Source organism: Microplitis mediator, chromosome 9 (assembly GCF_029852145.1).
Source record: "Microplitis mediator isolate UGA2020A chromosome 9, iyMicMedi2.1, whole genome shotgun sequence".
NCBI lineage: Eukaryota > Metazoa > Arthropoda > Insecta > Hymenoptera > Braconidae > Microplitis > Microplitis mediator.
In genome coordinates this window covers 9,607,432-9,629,306 of record NC_079977.1, presented here as the reverse complement: position 1 = coordinate 9,629,306, position 21,875 = coordinate 9,607,432, and the positions used below count along the sequence as shown (strand labels likewise).

At 33.5% G+C, this 21,875-nt stretch overlaps 1 protein-coding gene across 6 annotated transcripts in view; it reads right to left on the bottom strand.

The window, feature by feature from the left end:
* LOC130674864 (potassium voltage-gated channel subfamily H member 8) overlaps positions 1 to 21,875 on the bottom strand; it is a 535,814-nt gene that overhangs the window by 81,495 nt on the left and 432,444 nt on the right. For all 6 annotated transcript variants that reach the window (XM_057480297.1, XM_057480299.1, XM_057480294.1 and 3 more), the window contains 2 exons: positions 18,241 to 18,389; positions 17,971 to 18,130 (listed from right to left, as the gene is read on the bottom strand). In XM_057480297.1, the coding sequence (XP_057336280.1) occupies positions 17,971 to 18,130; positions 18,241 to 18,389 (309 nt within the window). The remainder of the gene's footprint in view (positions 1 to 17,970; positions 18,131 to 18,240; positions 18,390 to 21,875) is intronic.

The window sequence follows — 21,875 nt, the reverse complement described above, 5'->3', positions numbered from 1 at the left end:
ATTTACAAAAACCCGTTTTTCACCATTTCTTTCTCCAACGATATCTCTCGATCAAATTAACCGATTGAGATGGTTAAGGCGGCGATCGACGCGTTTTATCAAGTTCTATAGCTAATTAGATTTTAAAGTTGATCGTTTAACTCGTTTCTGAGAAATCAATAAAAAACTAAAAAAAAAAAATTTTTTTTTTCGTAAATCGCCAATATATTCGAGTCTGCTTGATCAAATGATCTGAAATTTTTGGGAAAGTTGACGGCCAACAAGCTCTTTCGATTGCCACCTTAACCATCTAAATTGGTTCATTAGTTAAAAAGTTACAAAGAGTTTACACACACACACACAAACACACGTATATACATTCACTCGGACATCATTCTGAAAATAGTCAGAATAGCTTCCTAGGATCTCAAAACGTCGACATCTGATAAAGACTCGATTTTTGAAAATCGGGGTGAAAACAATAACTTTCTGAATTTTTCGAAAATCATCGATTTTCTTAGCTGGAAGTTAAAATATCCAATTCACCGCAGAATGTGAACAAAATGGTCGTCTACCGTTCCTTAATATAGAAGTCATTAGAGAAGATGGGAAGTTGAAAACAATCTGGTACATGAAACCAACAAGTGTTGGAAGGGTGTTAAATTTCAGATCCAATCATCCATTAATAAATAAACTAGGTATGATATATGGACTGCTGCATCGCGCGCTTAACCTAAGTGACAATAGTTTGCATGAAACAAACCTGGAGAAAGTAAGGCTCATTTTCAAAAATAACAATTATCCAGATACATTTTTAAATAAAACTTTTAGACAATTTAAAGAAAAAATAATCAAAATGCCAATGGGGCTCAAACTTCGGTAGATGACACGGATGATCGTGGGGGTATCACAAGAAAATTTTTCAAGTCTCCATATATTCCTGAGATATCTCATAAAATTGATCGTTGTCTAAAAGAAACTAACGTAAAATTGGCCTTTTATAATCTTAAGATAGCTGGTAGTATATGGGGCATTCCATACCAATTCGGCCACTTTTTGAGGTCACCCCCTCCGATATTTTTGAAAAATTTATGTTTTGGAGGCTGATAAAAAATGCTCTCATTAATTTTTTCGAATTTTTTTGACTACTCGTTTCCAAGATACCGATTTTTTTCAAAATACGAGGTTTTTTCTTTGAAACGGTTATAACCTCGCGAAAAGTACACCAATCGGATCGTTTTTTTTTTTTCAAAATCTTCGTTTTTGAATGTTCTTGCAAGAAAAAAAAAACGTTTTTATTCTTAATCAATTCCTTCATTGTTTATTTTAAGTTTGAAGCAGAAAAAAATGTTTTTTGGAAATGTATGCCCCCTCGGATTTTTCTGAAAAAATTCTCAAAAAAACTTGGATGAATTTAGAAAATTTTGAGACCAATCCGATCGTGGACAAACAATTCGTTCTATTTTTTTTCTTAATTCGAAAAAAGTTTTTTTCCCTAAATATTGTTTTTCGACTTAATTTGACCAATGAATATTCTCAGATCGGTCTATTTAGATGCTATGATTTTTTTTTAAATACTGTGCCGTTCGGAGTATACTATTTTTTGAAGTTTTTCTACTCATTCAATAAATAAATTTTAAAAATCAACTAAGAACTACTTATGAGTTATCTTTATGACCTAGGAGAAGTGGTACGTGGCCTTATTGGGACGATAGCCAATAAGGAATAAAAAATATCCAGGAAAAGATAGTAAATGGAATTAATCGGATTTTAAACCCCAAAGTAATAAACGAAGTTTATTTTTTTTTGGCGCTTAAACAATTTGTGAATTTCAAATTCAGTTGAATTTGAGTATTGTTTTACAAGTAAACTTCCATTGTCAATTTGTATCACATAATGAAGTTTTTGAGTTCCTTTTGTAATTGCTGTTCTATTAAACTTCATTTCGTGATACGAAATAAAGATGGAAGTTTACTTGTAAAGCAATACTCAAATTCAACTGAATATGAAATTCACAAATTCCTGATTCGAAAGATCGAGTGTGATTCCAGCGCCTCGAGCGTGTCGAGTGTTACTCCAGCGCCTCGAGCGTGTCGAGTGTAACTCCGACGTCTCGGACGTTGCAAATGTAAAATCCATGTTTTAAAAGCATTACAAACATGAATTTCATTTTGTAAATATAAAAAACGTAAATTAAACGTAAGATTTTCAGTACAGTAAAAATCCGAAATGGTTCATTGTTATGAAATCAATTTCTTCGAAGCAGGTGGTCCTAAATAGATAAGTTTATCTATTGTGGTAGTGAAAAATTATTCGTTTTGATGTTTAACCTTCCGTTACACGCGCTTTCTCTAGTGTCTCACTCGTATTCACGCCAACTCTATAGGTGCTTTTTCATGCTGACGCTTGACGCTGCTTTTTAGCGTCGAATTCTGTCACGTGATGAGAATTTAACTTGTGCGCCATCCAGAAAAAATGTAGCGATAACTTATAGCGTTTAGCGTCAAATTTAAGCGATAAATAATACACGAGTATCGAAAGTCGATGTATTGATGTCAAGTCTTTCATACTACAAAAATGACGTATTATCTTTGTACTTTATAATTGATATTTCTCTCAAAACTCATTGTAAATATTTCCCCCGATAACCAGAGTTTCTGATCAGAAAGTTGGTGTACATGAGTTGCGACCAACTTAACGATGAGTTGTCGACAACTTTCAGCTTTTGTGACTGTTGACTGCAAATTGTTTCCAAGCTTTCCAGAAATTTGGCGACAATCTACCGCTGCAATCTGTCGAAAACTTCCTGAGAAACTTGCAGTCAATGGTTACAAAAGCTGAAAGGTGTTGACAACTTTCTCAGAAAGTTGCCATCAACTTATGGAAATGTCTACTTTGCGACAGGTTGCGGCAGTAGATTGCCGCCAAGTTGCGGTCAACTTGGCTATCAGGGGTCAAAGAATCAAAGTAACAGTCGACATTATAACTGGTAACGTAAAACAAAAACCTATCTGATATTTCTCAATATTTATTTTAGCACCCGCTGCATTTATGAAATCACAAAGTAACAGCTGATTGTTGTTTTGAAAAGATCGACTATTATCGATGCGATTGTTTGAGTGACTTTGACGCTTATATGACCCGACAAGAAAAGCTAAACTAAATTTAGCTTCATCGCTACATTTTTTCTAGGTGGTGCACAAGTTAAATTCTCATCACGTGATCGAATTTGACGCTAAAAAGCAGCGTCAAGCGTCAGCATGAAACAACACCTTATTAGGTTGAGTAGTGTTGTGCGGGCAATCCCCGTATAGCGCGTGTAACGAAGGGTTAATAAATGGTCGAGATCGAAACTACTCGTTGTATTAGGCTTATCGACTTTTCGACTGATCGATTATGTGAGGATCATTTGTGTACATTGTAGTATCGATTGTGACCAATTGAATGTAATCAGCTGACAGGCTGACAGGTCCGATAATTGTTGTTAAAAAAAGAACATATATTTGAACTAAATGTTTATTCTTTAAATGATTAAAATGATAAATTTTAATTTAAAATATTTTATTGAAAATGATGGTAAGTGATTAATTCATTTTCAGTTGCGTATTTTATATATATTTCATCTTATGAGTTAACCTGAAAAAAAAAACTGTTTATTTTTTATTTCTCTACTTAAGATACTTGTACTTTTAAGATTTCTACTTATAATAATTAATTAAAAAAAAGAAATTTTATATCAATTCTAAAAAAAACTATTGAAACTAATCTTTGGTAACACTTTTATAAATTTCAATTATAGAAAGTGAAAAAATTTTATTGTTTTTTTTATTAATCACAACTAAAAAAATTAATAGTAAATAATTATACAAAGCATAATGTAATGCAGTTTTTTAATAACAATTATAACTTAGAACTAAATAGGTTAATAAATATAATTTATAAAAATGAAATTTTTAATTCATTTAATTTATTGTTACAGCTTTGCCGACATCTCAGTAATAAATCGTCAAACAAACTGACTATTATTATGTCTAAAGATTTAAAAGTGTCACAAGTAATAAATACGTCAATGACTGGATGTGGTTTTGTTAAAAAAATCTTTTACGTGAAAATAATTTTTTAGAGTTTTTGAGTCATTGAATTAATCAGGTCAACTCGGCCAACTTATCTGCTGATCAAACTTGAGCTCATTCAGTCGTTGAGTATAAAAAAGTGAAATGTCATTGAAATTTTTGTAATAATGCTCTTATAGACATGGAACTCCTAGAGGTTACTTATCATCGATTAGAGTTTGAAAAATAATTAATTCTATTGATTCCATTACGGGCATACTCGCGTGGTCATCTTTGTACAGCAAATAAAAACCTTCTGGCAAACTGATGAATATCTTCAATGAACACTGGTACTGATCATTGTTTTGGTTGTAAAAAGATTCATCGCTTGTATAAATACTCTCTAATGCTATGATTTCATCTTTCTGTTGTTCACTAGCCATTTCAAAAGAATTATTTAATAAACCAACAGCTACTTAAATAAATGGAGCTAATATTTTTTTGGTAATTAAAAATTGATGCGTAAAAAATTATGAGTTATGTTGGTTACTTTATAAAACTAGTCTGTATCTATAAAAAAAATCGTGACCACGTCAACATAAATTTTATTGATCATTATGTTCGATAAAATATTTTAAAATGAAATTTATCATTTTAATCATTTGAAGAATAAACATTGAGTTTAAATATGTGTTCTTATTTTAACAACAATCATCAGACCTGTCAGCCTGTCAGCTGATTACATTCGATTGGTCAAAATCGATACTACAATGTTGAAACGGTGGGTTGCCGTTCAAAACTGTAATTGATGGTGGAACAGCCTTTTCGTGGGTTACCCTGGTAACTCAGACCCATGAAACTCTTATTTTATATTCTTTTTAGGAATATACCCGAACTGGCCTTACAAATCTAAACTAACACTAGTACTTAGCCTAGATCCGTGTTCGGTGAGTTGGTGATGTCCCTGATGACCTTGGACTGGCTGGATAACTGATGAATATGTGATTATAACACCTTAACACTAAAGGTGGGCAGGATAGCAGGTGAATTCACTCAAACGCTGATATCAATTGTTAATTAAGATTTTATTAAGAGAAAATGCTTAATTAACGCCACTTCACACACACTTATCAGTAACTTTAATTAATAACCGAAATTAATAACGGGAAGCTTACGCAATTCAACTAAGTGTGAATTGGATCAACCTGAGATAAAGTTAAACTAAATGTTAACTTTATTACTGATTAACTAAATGTAATGCAGTACTACTGGATTGACTGATTAGAACACGTTAGACTATTACAAGGAGTCTAGGTGTCCAAACCTTTAAAGCTCTTATTTGGTTGATCGCGCTCCCTTATATAGGAGTGCCGACGCACTGTCTCACGTGATATTACCTGAGTCACATGATGTCGGAGGCGCACGAGGCAACTTCGTAACACCACCCTCCTTAACTTTAACCCAGGTAGTATCATTACTTTGATGGTAACAGGGTTGAAGTTAAACCTATGTTTCAGCGCCGACAACAGCATACTCATTCATTCATTACAAAAAATGTCACATTCACTCTGTGGCTCAAAATACTGAGATTACTGCTTTATTAATTATCAGCAAGTATCTCAAAAATAAAAATTATTTTATAAACTCTTTTTACGAGTATAAATATTACATATAACAATATAAATATTATAAATATTATTAATATAAAATACATTTCCGGTATCAGTTCTGTACGGACTCATTAATGTCCCTTATTCTACACTCAGGTACCTTTTCTCTGATTAGTAGACACAATAATAGAAAAAATAAAAAATAAACATGTAATAAACAAAAAATAAAAATTATTACAGATACTGATATGTCATAATCCGGTGAATTGAATGCGTAGTTAACAAAACTAACTCACGCTTGTCAAAATCGGTGATTTTGAATTTATGTGAAAGAAAGTTTCAAATAATAATTGTATACAAACTAAAAATAAAAATAAAAATAATAATTAAACAAAAAACTGGTATATAAAAAATACTATTGTCAATATCACACTGTTTTGTTTGAGCACTTCGGGAACTTTCTTGAATTTCACATAAACTCTGGTTATAGTCTGGTCGTTATTACGGAGGTAACGTCAAATACGCACCCCGTGATGCCTTGGTCATTCCCACTCTGATACGGCAAGATTGACATGAATCATTGGCAAACGGATACTGCGTTGAACAGCGATGACAGTACCGTTTCATTGCTCTATACCCTTCGGTATTCCAGTGGTGGTACGGGCACGTGTTGTTCGTGTGTCCCAATCTTCGGCAATTAGTACAGTAACATTCTTCGCGTAACTCATTTGGACACTTGTCGAATGAATGCCCCTTCTCCTTGCACTTTAGACAACCTGGTTCTGGAACCGGTGCAAGTCTGGTTTCGGTAGTCTGAGTCGCTACTGTTCTAGTTGACTTTGACACAATATCTTTAGCGGTCTTGTTTACAGCCGCTTGCCACTCTGGTTTTGAGATGATCCGTCTCAAATTTATCTCAAGCAGTTGAGATGCTTGGCCAACACCAATCTGACATGGTATAGCGATGGATGGAATTGGCATCTCTGGTAATTTTACTGGTTCAATTACTGGTTTTTCTGGGATAACCAGTACAGAGTTCTTTTCTTCATATACTAATACGTTACTGTTACGTCGGTGGAATCCAGATAATAACGTAACGTCCGTTGACACAGGAATATCAAAATTTAAATAACTGGCTGCTGTGGCAAATGCTGGATTGAGCCAATATGAATTTCTATCGCCGATCCTCCCGTGAAACCGTTGATTTCTTAGCAGCTCTCGGTTCTGCTCTTCTTCTGATCGTGACACTGATGAAGTCTGGATCAGGCTCCCCAACGAATTCATACTAGAAAAATATGACTGGTTAACCTATGCAACGTACTAGTGTTAGAACTATTTTAAATTGCACTTTACAATATTTTACTTAATTTTATTATTTTGTCGAACTAACGACTCATTATCCGACTCTGGTTTATTTCGGGTTGACCGACGCGGTATTTTAAGATCATTAATAATAAAAGTACCGATTAATACATTATTTTTATCGCAAATATTTACCAAACTGTTAGAGTAAAAACTATGTACAAAATACGGACCTTTACGTGGAAGTGCAAGCTTACCTGCGAATCCATCAACCTTTTTACTTAACTGTTTGTTTCTGATATATACCTCAGCTCCGATAACAATATTAATATTTGGGTCAGGTAGTAAGTCATCCTGACGGTTTTGAGCTTTTATCATGAATGATTCGACATAATGTCGAAGTTCATCAATTAATGATAAGACGGTATTGCGATTATCTGTCTTATTTAGTTCGGTTAATACTTTTCCACCCCGATGTAGATCTAAATATCTCGGATCTCGACCAAAATTCAAATACGCTGGGCTGACGGTCAGCGAGCTGTGAACAGATGTGTTATAAGCATATACAAGTTCAGGTAAATTTTGGTCCCATTTGGAATGTTTATCTGAAAGAAAAGTACGAATTAATGATTTTAAATTTCGGTTTACTCTCTCCACAGGATTAGCCTGAGGATGATATGTTGGCGTTAGTTCGTGGACAATCTGGTGATCTTGCAAATATTCTGCAACAATTTTATTCACAAATTCTGTGCCGTTGTCGGTAACAACAACTCTTGGGTAACCCCATCGGTTGAATACGGCTCTCAAGAAAAACACTATTTTATTACCTGTTGGCTCTGATATTGGCTGAACTTCCAGGTATCTTGAGTACATGTCACACAAGACGATGAGATGAGTTTTCTGATGTTGTGATCTGGGCAATGGTCCCACAGTATCAACTGATACACTCTCCCATAATTCAGTGATCGGCCTATGTCCTGGTGCAACTTGCGATGGATTTGTGTCTGGTTTATGAATTTTGCAGACTTCGCAATTATTTACATATTTTTGGACGTCGTGGTACATGTTCGGCCAGTAATAATGACTTGACACGTGGTGATATGTTTTTGTTGTGCCGCCATGTCCAGATACTAATTCGTCATGCGCATTCTGAATTATTGCCATGCGCGCTTCTGGTCTTACGACGAGTTTCCAATGCTCTGGCGCATCTTCAAATATTTGTGTCGGATGTCGTGATCGATAGTAATATAGGTCGTTGTCTATATATTTCCATTGAGGGAATCGGTCTGGTGTAGCCTTGACCTCCTCAACTTTCCTCGTGTACCACTGGTGTTGTACGTCAATGACTCGACTGAGCTTCTCTGTCTCGGGTTCAACACCCTCGTATGCTCGTGAGAGAGCATCAGCCGCCTCGTTGTTTATACCTGGTCGATGAACTATAGTTATAGTCCACAGCGAGTACTCTGCTACCCATCTGGCTAAACGTCCTCGTGGATTTTTGATGTTCTGTAGCCATCTCAAGCTTGCATGATCGGTAACAACCGTTACTGGATATTCTTCATAATAACCCCTCAGTTTTTGATATGACCAAATAACTGCTAGGCATTCTTTCTCAGTAGTGGTGTAGTTACGTTCGTGTTTGTTCAGCGATCTGCTGATAGCAGTGATGTGGTACTCCCGGTCTTGAGCTTTCTGTGTTAATACAGCTCCAATTCCGGTATCACAGGCATCGGTATATAATATAAATGGTAGATTATAGTCTGGTACGGTGAAAGCTGGTGCATTCAGTAATAATTCTTTCATCTGCTTGAACGATTCTTGCTGTTCAGGACCCCAAGTCCAAACTGATTTCTCACTGGTGATAGAAGTGAGTGGATTTTGAATTTTTGCTACCATCTTCATATGTCGTCTGTACCAATTTACCATTCCCAAGAACCTCCTGAGTTGTTTCTTGTTAACTGGTTCTGGGTAATCTCTGATTGCGCTCAGCTTGTCTGGATCCAGGTATAGTTCATTTCCTTTGACGATGAACCCCAAATACTTCATCTCCGCAACGCAGAAACAGCATTTTTCTCGTTTTATATGCAGTCCTACTTCCCTGAAGACTTGGAATAATATCCCCAGAGTATGTAGATGTATGTTGAACGTTGGCGTTGCGATGACCCAGTCATCCATATACGGATGGATATAATTAATCCAGTACGCTGGTAGATTAAGCTGGCGTAAAACTTTTTTCATAGTCTGTATTATCAAATCCATATTTCGCTGGAAAGTTCCTGGTGCTGTGGATAATCCAAACGGCATTCTGACAAACTCGAATGATCCCATTCCTTCTACAGCAAACGCAGTGTACTTGCGATGTTCCGGTTTAATCTGAATTTGATAATATGCGTTAGTACAATCGATAACACTTCGATACGCACCTTCTCTGATTACTTCCAATGATGTATCAATTCTTCGCATTGGATAATTTACCATCTTCATGATTTTATTTAGTGGTCTGTAATCGATGCACATTCTCCATGTTTTGATGTCATCCGCGTCTTGCCCTGGTAATAGTTTCTTCTTAACCATTACTGGCTGAAAACTCCATTCACTGGTGCTTGGCTGGATAATTTTCTGGTCCAACAGTTGTTCAATAATTTTATGTAAAGCTTCAGTGACCTTGGGTGATCTTCTGTAGGGTTTAACACGTATTGGTAGATAGTCGTTCAATTCAATTTCATATTCAACTCCTTTTAATGTACCTAGATCTGCTTGGTCCATTAATTTAAATTCGGCATCTAGAAATCTTGTTAATTCTGCTTGTTCGTCTGGTTGTAAATATATTGTGCATATGTGGTTACCTGGTTTAATTTCTTGACACAACTTGGGCTGGTTGTCGTGTTTCCACGTCCACATCATTTTATCTGCACATAAATTAATGCCGTGGTCCATCATAAATTTCATACCAAAAATAATATCATCTGGCATCTTGTGAAATACTTCGAACCATGTGTTGATCTCGACACCATCTATTTCAATATTGACGAATATCTTCTTGATGCTTTTTATGGCTGAGTTGTCTGCTAATAGAAATGAATTTTTATTTGCGTCATATTTAGTTTTAATTATATTATCCGGTATTAGATCTGCAACCTTTAGTGTGATAAAATTTCTACTCGCGCCCGAGTCGAATAATGCCGTGCAATTGATGTTGTTAATTTTAACTTGACAAATAAAATGTTTACTTACATTTATTTGCATTTTTCCGCCTAGAGTTGCTCCCGCTGGTACATTAAGCGTCAATTTTTTGATTTCTTGGCCACTGGTTTGTCCTCTTCTTTCTCTGATTGGACTCGGCTCAAAGTAATCACCTCCGCAACTCTTTGCTAAACAGTTTCCCATGCTGGCAATCACTAGATAGTTACAATCACCGTTTTCACTTTCTGTAAATGCGTCCGGCTCGCTGGATAGCTCGCCGTTATCTGTTTCCGTTTCTCTCCCGCTCGAGTGATGACTGCATGCCTTCCTTCCCCTCCAAAGTGTAGCGTGGGGTGATTGCTGTCGGGCGAGTACAACCCCCTGTACTTGTTGCACTCGCGCTGCTAGTTTTTTATACAGCTGCATGTCTTTACAGTCTCACCTACTTTTAAGCAATTCACACAGATATTTACTCGTTCATTTCTGCAGTCCCGGGATCTGTGTCCTCCTCTTTCTCCGCAGTTAAGGCAAATGTAAGTGCCTCCGACCGTTCTTGTAGATGATCTTGATGTATTTGATCCTGATCTTTTGTTCCGGTCGTTCGAGTTCGATCTGTCTCTGTGTCTGTTATTATTTCTTTTGTCAAATACGACATTGATTTTCTTGTCGTTTGATTTGTCACTGTGTATTTCTTGTTCTGGAGATTTTTTTATCGCTGGTTTTCTCAGGTGCCTCTTTTTTCTTACGAGTCGTTGTACTCTTTTTTCTTCCCCTGATTGTGAGTCAGTGTCAGTCTCTGATATTGAGTCCCTGGTGTTCTGCAATCTCCTCACAGTTGACCTATTTACATCTCTGGCCTTTCTTTTATCAGCTAGTCTTCTTTCTGCTGTGGCTATTGCCTCAGCTAGTTGTGTATACGATGAAATTACTGGCATAGTATTAAGCTCAGTTTGCATCTCTGCTGTTAATTTTGGTATCAATATATCTAGCTCTCCTTTTAAGCCTAGAGGTCTGTCTAGTTCCTTGAATCTTGTCCTCATATTTCTGATGAATTCTTGGGTGTCTTCGTTTTTTCGTTGATATGTATTGAATAATTCTTGCAGTACGTCAGTATCTTTCATCGTCTTACAGAACGTTACTTTGAATGAGCGTTCGACTTCTTCCCAGTTTGACCATAGGTCGCAGTTTTGATTTATCCATTCTTCTTCGTTAATGGCAATTTTTAATAATTCCAGTCTGTCTTCAAAATCGAATTTCTGCTCTCTGCATACGTCTGTTAGTTTCTTGATCCACTGCTTTGGTTGTGATGATTTTGTGAATCTCAATCCTTTCACCCTTATTAAAGTTTCCATCAGATGTATTTTATCTGCTATCTTTTTCATTGAATTTTCTCTATGGCTTTGAGAAATTGTGATCGGGTAATTTGTTTGTCCGTGATAATCACTTAGATAGTCTGGTCTATACGTTTGGTATTGGCTCTGGTATTGCGGTCTATGATATTGTTGGCGTTGTTGATATTCTGTCCCACACTGTTGTTGTGGTGGCTGGTACGTTTTATTGTATTGTTGTGGAGCTGGTTGATACGTCGTATATTGCTGTTGTTGCGCTGTTTGATATCCCAGATGAGCACTGTAGTTGTCTGTCCTCACGTATTGTTCTTGTGATTTCTTATTCTGTTGTTTACTGAATACTTGTGTTGAATTCACTATTTCGTCTGGTTCTAACGTATCATCCCATAGCTGTACATCTTTTGCTATATAATTTATTATTGAATTTTGCCAATGACCGTTATCATTTCTTTTTAGACCTAATTCTCGTTCTAAGTCTCTGATTAAATTTTTGTCATTAATCTGTGGTATTGATTCGATTAGTTCAATACGCGCTGCTGCAGTTTTTTCGTCCTGTATTCTTGTTTTTGCCCATCGGATCCAATTTGCTGTTGTTTTGATCCACTCTGCTTCCTTTGCTTGGAGTTGTTCCGTCTTTTCAATATTTTCCAAGAATACCTGCGCTTTTAGTCTGTCTAATCTCCACACTTTTTCATCTTTTGTCAAAAACGTTATATTTTCATCCCTTATCGATGTATCACTGGTTTGGGGATGATCGTGTAATAATATGTCTCCATCGTTCATTTCTTTTCGGAAATCATAATTTGCTGCTTCTTGCCATTGTTCTGTTCTTTTTATTGTAAGTGGCTTTGTTAGTGTTCTGCTTTCGGTTATTACTGGGACTCGTTTTTTTATTCCCTGGTTTGACGGTTGAGGTTGCTGGTTGCTGATACTTTCCCTCTTAGTTGAATGTCCGTCTATTCTGATTTCATCCTGGTCTAATTCTTGAATTTCACTTTTATCGAGTCTTTCCTTGAGCTTCTGAACTGTCTCGTTCAGAGATTTTACCACTCCCTCTAAGTTCTTGGTTTTCCTTGTTCTGACCATCTTGATAGTTTTCCGACGAGTAAACCGAAAATAAATTTACTAAATTTAAAAAATAAAAAAAATGCAGAGAAAAAAATGAAAGAAAAAAAATGAAACGAAGAAAATATAAATTGATTGATTTTCTGGTGACCAAAATTTCCTGTCCTTGCCGCTTGTTTACACCTGTTAACTTTCAATATGTCTGTATTAATATTCGCGTCACGTATCACGGATTAAGAATTTTTATCAAAAAAAAAAAAAACAATATCAAAAAATAAATTTTAGATATAAAAATTAATTTAAACTAAAATATATTATTTTATTTTAAGTTTTTACCAGATTTTATATTAACTTTATATTAGAAATATTTAAATCAATACCTGGTTGCACGTGGTTAAATTTTTATTTAAAATTTTATCTTGAATATATTACAGATTATATCCTGAAGCGTTTTAATTTTCAATGTTAAAACGTATTTTATATCTTTTTGACGAGTTTTATTTTATTGTAGCAACAAAACTATTTTGTGTAATAAACTTTATTTACTGATATTTATTTACTGCTGAATACGTGATGCGTAATAAATTAACCTTGTCAACAACTTTATAGTTGCGTCTTTATTCAGAAAGAGACATAAATACTTGCTAACAATTGTTTCTGGCAGGTGGCGTTAGATATTATATATGACCTTTGAATTTCTTTATTACCGACCGTAAGGTTGATGAATTCCTAGGTAGAACTCTGCAACAAATAAATTCAAATTTAAATTTTTGCCGCTTTTGCGACTTATCGCCTATTCTGTTTTGATCTGATTTTCTTTGTAATAATAATACTTAGTCGCGACAATGAGTCATCCCTGGCTGTTCGGGTATGTTTGTCGATTTTATTTTTCTGTTACTAAGCAGATTATTATTATTATATTAAATAAATTTTAAGTCTGTGTTTCCGGTTTGTTACTAAGCAAAATTTTAGTCTTATTTTCTCTGATTTATATTATGAGAGTCTCTGTTTACTTGACTAAATTTTAATTTATGCTTATCCAAACTCTAAGTCTTTTATTTCTGTGATTTTGTCACTCACTTAGTTTTATTTACTTAACAGAAGTTACTTCCTGTTTGCTTTAAGATTTTAATCTTTACTAAAATTCTATTGTGACAAAATTTTATATTCAATATTTTTGGTTTAGACTTTTACTTAAATCTTTTCTTGTTATATCCGGTGTTTTTATCTTTTGATAAATATTTTTCACTAAAATTTTTTAACAAAAAAAATCAAAAAATAAACTAAAAATGAAAAAAAATGTTATATTTTTACAGCAAAAAATATGAAACCTTGCGGTGTGCGTTTTCTTTCTGATAAAACGCTGAAAAGTCACAGCTTTATGAATTTTTTCTGGAACAATTTTGTATAATTGAACCCGCTTGTTATTTTCTGATCTTATTTGGTTTTTATTTCGCAGACTCTACTCGAAATTATTGCTTTATGTCTGAATGATCTAATTATGCAGTGATTAATAGAATTTACGTAATTAGATGTTGTAATTTTTTACTCAATCAAATTGACTAAACCCGACGGCGTTATTGCTTACGGCAAAGTAAATCAGGCTTAATTACTGATTGAATAATTGGCTTAATTAGTTTTCTACTAACTAAAACCCGTTGGGCGCCATTGAAACGGTGGGTTGCCGTTCAAAACTGTAATTGATGGTGGAACAGCCTTTTCGTGGGTTACCCTGGTAACTCAGACCCATGAAACTCTTATTTTATATTCTTTTTAGGAATATACCCGAACTGGCCTTACAAATCTAAACTAACACTAGTACTTAGCCTAGATCCGTGTTCGGTGAGTTGGTGATGTCCCTGATGACCTTGGACTGGCTGGATAACTGATGAATATGTGATTATAACACCTTAACACTAAAGGTGGGCAGGATAGCAGGTGAATTCACTCAAACGCTGATATCAATTGTTAATTAAGATTTTATTAAGAGAAAATGCTTAATTAACGCCACTTCACACACACTTATCAGTAACTTTAATTAATAACCGAAATTAATAACGGGAAGCTTACGCAATTCAACTAAGTGTGAATTGGATCAACCTGAGATAAAGTTAAACTAAATGTTAACTTTATTACTGATTAACTAAATGTAATGCAGTACTACTGGATTGACTGATTAGAACACGTTAGACTATTACAAGGAGTCTAGGTGTCCAAACCTTTAAAGCTCTTATTTGGTTGATCACGCTCCCTTATATAGGAGTGCCGACGCACTGTCTCACGTGATATTACCTGAGTCACATGATGTCGGAGGCGCACGAGGCAACTTCGTAACAATGTACACAAATGATCCTCACATAATCGATCAGTCGAAAAGTCGATAAGCCTAATACAACGAGTAGTTTCGATCTCGACCATTTATTAAACACCAAAACGAATAATTTTTCACTACCACAATAGATAAACTTATCTATTTAGGACCACCTGCTTCGAGGAAATTGATTTCATAACAATGAACCATTTCGGATTTTTACTGTACTGAAAATCTTACGTTTTTTATATTTACAAAATGAAATTTATGTTTGTAATGCTTTTAAAACATGGATTTTACATTTGCAACGTCCGAGACGTCGGAGTTACACTCGACACGCTCGAAGCGCTGGAGTTACACTCAACACGCTCGAGGCGCTGGAGTTACACTCGACACGCTCGAGGCGCTGGAGTTACACTCGACACGCTCAAGGCGCTGGAATTACACTCGACACGCTCGAGGCGCTGAAATCACACTCGATATTTCGACTCGGGTTGTTTAAGCGTAAAAAAAATAAACTTCATTCATTACTTTGGGGTTTAAATTCGGATCAATTCCATTTACTATCTTTTCCTGGATATTTTTTATTCCTTATTGGCTATCGTCCCAATAAGGCCACGTACCACTTCTCCTAGGTCATAAAGATAACTCCTAAGTAGTTCTTAGTTGATTTTTAAAATTTATTTATTGAATGAGTAGAAAAACTTAAAAAAATAGTATACTCCGAACGGCACAGTATTTAAAAAAAAATCATAGCATCTAAATAGACCGATCTGAGAATATTCATTGGTCAAATTAAGTCGAAAAACAATATTTAGGGAAAAAAACTTTTTTCGAATTAAGAAAAAAAATAGAACGAATTGTTTGTCCACGATCGGATTGGTCTCAAAATTTTCTAAATTCATCCAAGTTTTTTTGAGAATTTTTTCAAAAAAATCCGAGGGGGCATACATTTCCAAAAAACATTTTTTTTGCTTCAAACTTAAAATAAACAATGAAGGAATTGATTAAGAATAAAAACGTTTTTTTTTTCTTGCAAGAACATTCAAAAACGAAGATTTTGAAAAAAAAAAACGATCCGATTGGAGTACTTTTCGCGAAGTTATAACCGTTTCAAAGGAAAAACCTCGTATTTTGAAAAAAATCGATATCTTGGAAACGAGTAGTCAAAAAAATTCGAAAAAATTAATGAGCGCATTTTTTATCAGCCTCCAAAACATAAATTTTTCAAAAATATCGGAGAGGGTGACCTCAAAAAGTGGCCGATTTGGTATGGAATGCCCCATATACTACCAGCTATCTTAAGATTATAAAAGGCCAATTTTACGTTAGTTTCTTTTAGACAACGATCAATTTTATGAATTAAATTCCAATAGATACAGTAGTTGCATTCTACTTTACCATATAATAGTTATAACAGTTAGTAGACTTAAATTAGTTACCAATCCGAATCAATACTATTTAGGTTATACATATATTTTCATATAAAAGTTTAATACGTAGCGAATAGATTGGTTGGGAAAGATTTCATCAATTAATGATTAACTTAACAATTAATTATTAGTAGTTAAATACAAAATTCTTATGGTCATTACTATGGTTTTGTTGAGCAGTTATAAACAATGTACTACGTGGGTTTTCATTTCAATACCTTTGACATTGACTAATATGTAAAACGTCTAATTTTTGGTAAACGGTTTGTTATATATTTAGTATTTTTAATTTATCGTTGCATATCTGTCTTTATATAGATATGTTTTGTGATTGTAAATTTTAATAATTTGTAATTGTTTGTGATTTTTTGTTTCTCATGATAGAGCCCTGAAGAAGTCAATAAAGTTGACGAAACGTTGGCGAATGAAATAAAAAGTTTTACATCATAATTTTTGTCTACCTTTTCCCTCAAACTAACCAATAAACAATAATTATAAACAATAACTTATATACCGCAAATAATTAATAGTTGTAAATAATAATTATTTCGTGTAAATTAAATGATACTTGTAAATAATAAATTATTTGCCGCAGACTAATTAATAATTGTAGATAATAATTATTATAGTAAAATGCCAATGATTGTAAATAATAGATTATTTACCGCAAAATAATTTGTAACTGTAAATAATAATAAATGATAATTAATTATTTATCGCATATAATAATTGATTATGCCAAACTAACAGTTAATACTTGTAAGTGTTAATTTAATACTCGCTGAAATTAACAATTACGCACTTGATTCTACGATTATCACTATCATGGCCCTCGGCCATTGTCTGTCTCACTCACACCTATGGAGTAGACAATTGGTCACCAACGCAGGAAATAAACTACACGCCAATGAATTAACTCAAATGTACTTACAATCGTTGGTGTAGAATAATACGCGAACAGGCCTCATTGTCCAAAATTTAATAAATTCAATTGATATATTGCCAATAATTCTCCAATAATATCCAAATGGCAATCAATTTCAATTATTTAAATGGCGTCAAACTTTTATTATATTGTATTCGCAACAAGAGCACACACGCTACTCTTACAATGGCGATCACACGTCTGACCATGTTAGCACGTGAATCTCATGCCAGCATTCCTGACGCTAAATGACCAATTGTCCCTTTCATTAATAATTATTACCACGATTTAATAATAAATAAACCGGTGGTTTATACATAAAATATCTAAATTTATTTATATTAAGTAAATTTATTAATGCCAACTGTTGCGCCGACTCGCATGCGTCAACCGGCCAATAATCATAATCATATAAATCAAATGCGCAATTGTTTTTCCCAGCAACCAAAAAATCTGAATATGTGCTTGAATTAATGACTAAAAATTTCTGATTCAGCATTAATCTATACCTAAGAAATATATTATATAATTTTGACGCAGTAAATAAATAAAAATCTTACAGGTAAACAAAATAATAATAATGTAATGGAAGATGAGACGTGTGAACAGCGTGTGCTGCCCTCTGTTGCTCACCGACCCAATGCGAGACTGTCTCGATATTTAAATATCGTGACAAGATAAACATAGCTTGCTGAGAGATATTAGCTATTGTAGTATCTAATATAAAGTTACGGAATAACATTTATCAATGATATACTTACTTCATCGCTTAACGTAGTAACATCTTCATGGACAATTGATACTTGTATCGCCTCAAGTCGTTCATTCGCATCTTGATTGTGACCCTCCACCGATACTTGAGTAACACCTTGGGCTTGATTTTTAAGTCCGGCCCTTACTAGTCTTCCAACTCGATCACTTCTGAATTCATAATTATTATTCAATAAACTATGTGTGATAATAATGACGATAATAATAATAATGAAAGTCATAAATAAATTAATGATGGAAAAATAATATTTTTTAACAACCGGAATTTGTGTCGTGGGCTGGTGACGTCCACCGGTGATCTATATACTGGTGACAGTGGCGATGTTTCACCTTCTTCTAGTACATTTTCATCATCTTCGCTTATGGACGGTAATGTTAAAGATTGTATTCCATTTATTTCTGACTCTTGCTATTGTAAAGAAATTTCATTTTCTTATTAAAATCACAAAATTATTTTTCGAAAATTTATTTTTTATGATTAGCAAGATTGTGACAATGAGTACATGCAATTTTTATACAGTAGAGTAATTTTACTTGCAGTTTGTGTTTTTTCCCCAGAAAATAAATAATTTCATTTATTACTATAGTGAATTTTTGATTTAATTAAATAGTTCATTTCCGGCTTATGAACTCGATGGCAAGATACTACCTCTATTTCACTGCAAATCCAAGTGCTTAACTCAGTGTGTTAAAATAAAACACGTTAGTATTTTCTGCAACTTAAGCGCTTAGAAGTAAACCGGTATAAACGTTTAAACAATCTGTAACCGGGATTTGGTTATTATTACAACATCATGCTCGGAAGATAACTAGGACCTGGTGGCTGCCTACGGTAACTGGACAACGAGGGATAAATTAACATCTTCTTGCATCAATTGGAAATTGCCACGAGGCAAAGTTGCAGGACGCATGCGCTAGCCTGGAGTACGAGGTAGTAACCGACTCGCCGAGGGGCAGAACGGACAATTCTGGGTCAGCTACAGTTGAGCTCACCTCGCTTACCATTTTTATACTTGTGATCATATATTCATTTCTACTCGAGACCTGTTTGGAATTAATTTGGAAGCAGTCTACGTCCATTATACACCTTGTGGAAATATTGTGGAGTCCGGGAAAGCAGTGGAGTTTGTCTGGTTGGAGTTTTGGAGATTTGGAATTTTGTCTACGACGGAAACTTGGAGATGTGGACCTGGGCAGATTTGGATGCGAAACGTGCAAAGATCGCTGAGTCACGAGACGTAGATGTCTTCAATTAATAAAGTTTTATATAAATTAATTCTTACTCTAGTAAGATTGAATATTATCATTTGGATTATATAAATTAAATTTATTATAAATAATTACTCTCAGTTGGAGAGCAAAAATAAGTTGGAAGTTTTTATAAAGTCGAGAGTGAAAATTGAATAATATTGTAACTGGAAATTATAAAGTGAATTCGGATAAAATTGTAAAGTCGAGTCAGTGTTTTGTGCTCGCCATTTTGGCGTCAGTAAATTATCAAGGTCAACTTCACTCTCACTAGCTTGTGTCGTTAATTATTGTCGCGGTTTTTATTTAATTAATTATTGTAAAGTGGGGTCTGTTGTCTGGGTAAAATTGGTTAAATAAAAATTGTCATTTATTTTATATATATATATATATCACCTATACAAGTTTCTTATTTGATAAGCTTCCTATACTCTCAGGATTTCTAAATATTCCTTGTGACCAGGATCGGGTATTCCCCGCCCTGTAGAAGAGCTAGTCACAAAACAGTTGATTTTATCAACTGAATCTAATCTTGGCTTCCTGGACAAGGGGTCACACCATGGACTGGGGGTCTCGGTTATAAATCACATAAATCATTACAAGTGTTTTAGAGGTTCGCGTAACACACTTAAATGTTTAATCCGTTTTATCCGTTTAAAGAAAAAAACACTTCTACCTGTTTTATTATAAAGCGCTTACTGTTACATTAAACGTTTAAAAAAACATCGAGTGTTTTAAACTGAAACAGATATTCCGGAATTAAACACTTTTTCGGAAAAAACGTCTAATCGAAAAAACATGAATATCATAAAACGCTTAAATATCTTAAACAGTTTAAAAAAATTCTATCAGTTTTGTCAATCGACAAATGATGCAAATAACAATTTCAAAATATAAAAGTGTAATAATTTTCAAATATATTTATGGATTACGATATAGATGTATCAAAACGTTTTTTTTTGTATTAAAAATAAAATTTTACAAATGATTGAACTTGGTTCATATCATCCAATGAATTCTAAACGATCATAATGTATTTTTGAAATAAATGTTATATTTTTAATTTTAAACGACGATAGAGATATTCTTGAACTAATTCATTTTTTATATTTTCAAAGTTAAGTTTCTGTGTATCAGCGTATTTTCTCTGATGACATTCTTTCTGTAATTAATGAGGAATAGTACTTTAAAATAAACATATGATGAATCGAAAAAAATAGCCCGGGAAAAAATGCTTAGATATGATCATATCTGTTCATTAGGGTGGGCCAAAAAAAGTGACTATTTTTTTTTTCTTTAGTTACAGTAAAAATATTGTTTGAGATGATGAAAAAAAATTCTATTAAAATTTGAGCTCTTAATATTAATATTAAGAGGTGCCTATTTGCAATTTTCTATTTCCCATTTAAATGAAATGGGAAAAATTTTTGTTTTTTTTGTTTTTCTAGCTCGGCATTCGCACGTCATATGAATAGGTCCATAGCATATTATTGTACAGAATTTAACGCTCCACAAAAATGGTCTCTTATCATTTTTTGATAAATCCATCCTTTCGAAAATTATCGGAGCTGGAAGTCAAATCTATAATAAATTTTCAGATCTTTTTACTTTTCCAGCAAAACTATCAGACTTATCAAAAAACGTTCTAGGATCTTTTTAATAGACAATTTAATTTCCTACTAATTAGTTAGAATAAAGTTTATTCGAATTCCGCATTGTTTTCTAGTTGTTTTCATTTTAATCTTAGGCCATACATTACTCAATGTACTATCATATATGTTAATGTATGATATGCATCTTTACGATGCGCGCGCACAGGGTTTACACGAAAACTAAATGTTGAAGTTGCTTCATACACAACACGTGTTTTAAAAGTGCGAATTGTATATGTGCTCAATAATTATATTCAGTACACTAAATCACTAAAGTGATTTAAATTGAACATTATGATAAATATTATTTACTACTTATTTGTAAATATTAGTGAAGAAAATTGTGCTTATATACTTTTTCAAGTGTTCCAATATAATTAAGGTTAACTATCCGTATGTATTATTTATTGACATAAATTATTATATTATTATTTAATCTAATTTCTACTAAATATTATTAAATTATTAATTTAAAATATTTATTATTGATTATTTAATATTTAAAAAATAAATATAAAAATTATAAAAATATATTCAAATATACGTAAGATATAACCTGTAAAAAACGTAACGTTGTACAATTAAGGAAAAATAAATATTTAAAAAATAAATCCATAAATATAATTATTTTTATATCAGGAATGTGGACAAGACAGGATCATAATAAAATTACATTATTATTCCTGCTACGTTTCGGTCATTTATTAGACCTTCCTCCGGCGTCATAATACGAATTATAACAATCACTATCTTGGACCATTTGTGTCATCTTATATTCACGGAAAAAAAGAGTTTCGTTCTCATAACAAAAGACGGGATAACGAAAAATTTTGTTATACTGACCAATATGATTAGCTTACGGTAACAAATAAATTTGTTATAATAACAAATGAAATTGTGTCGTAATTAAGAAGCTTATTTGTTATGAGTACAAATGATATCAATATCATCGTATTTCAAAGCAAGCATTTGTTACTCTAAGTAATCTTAGCTTG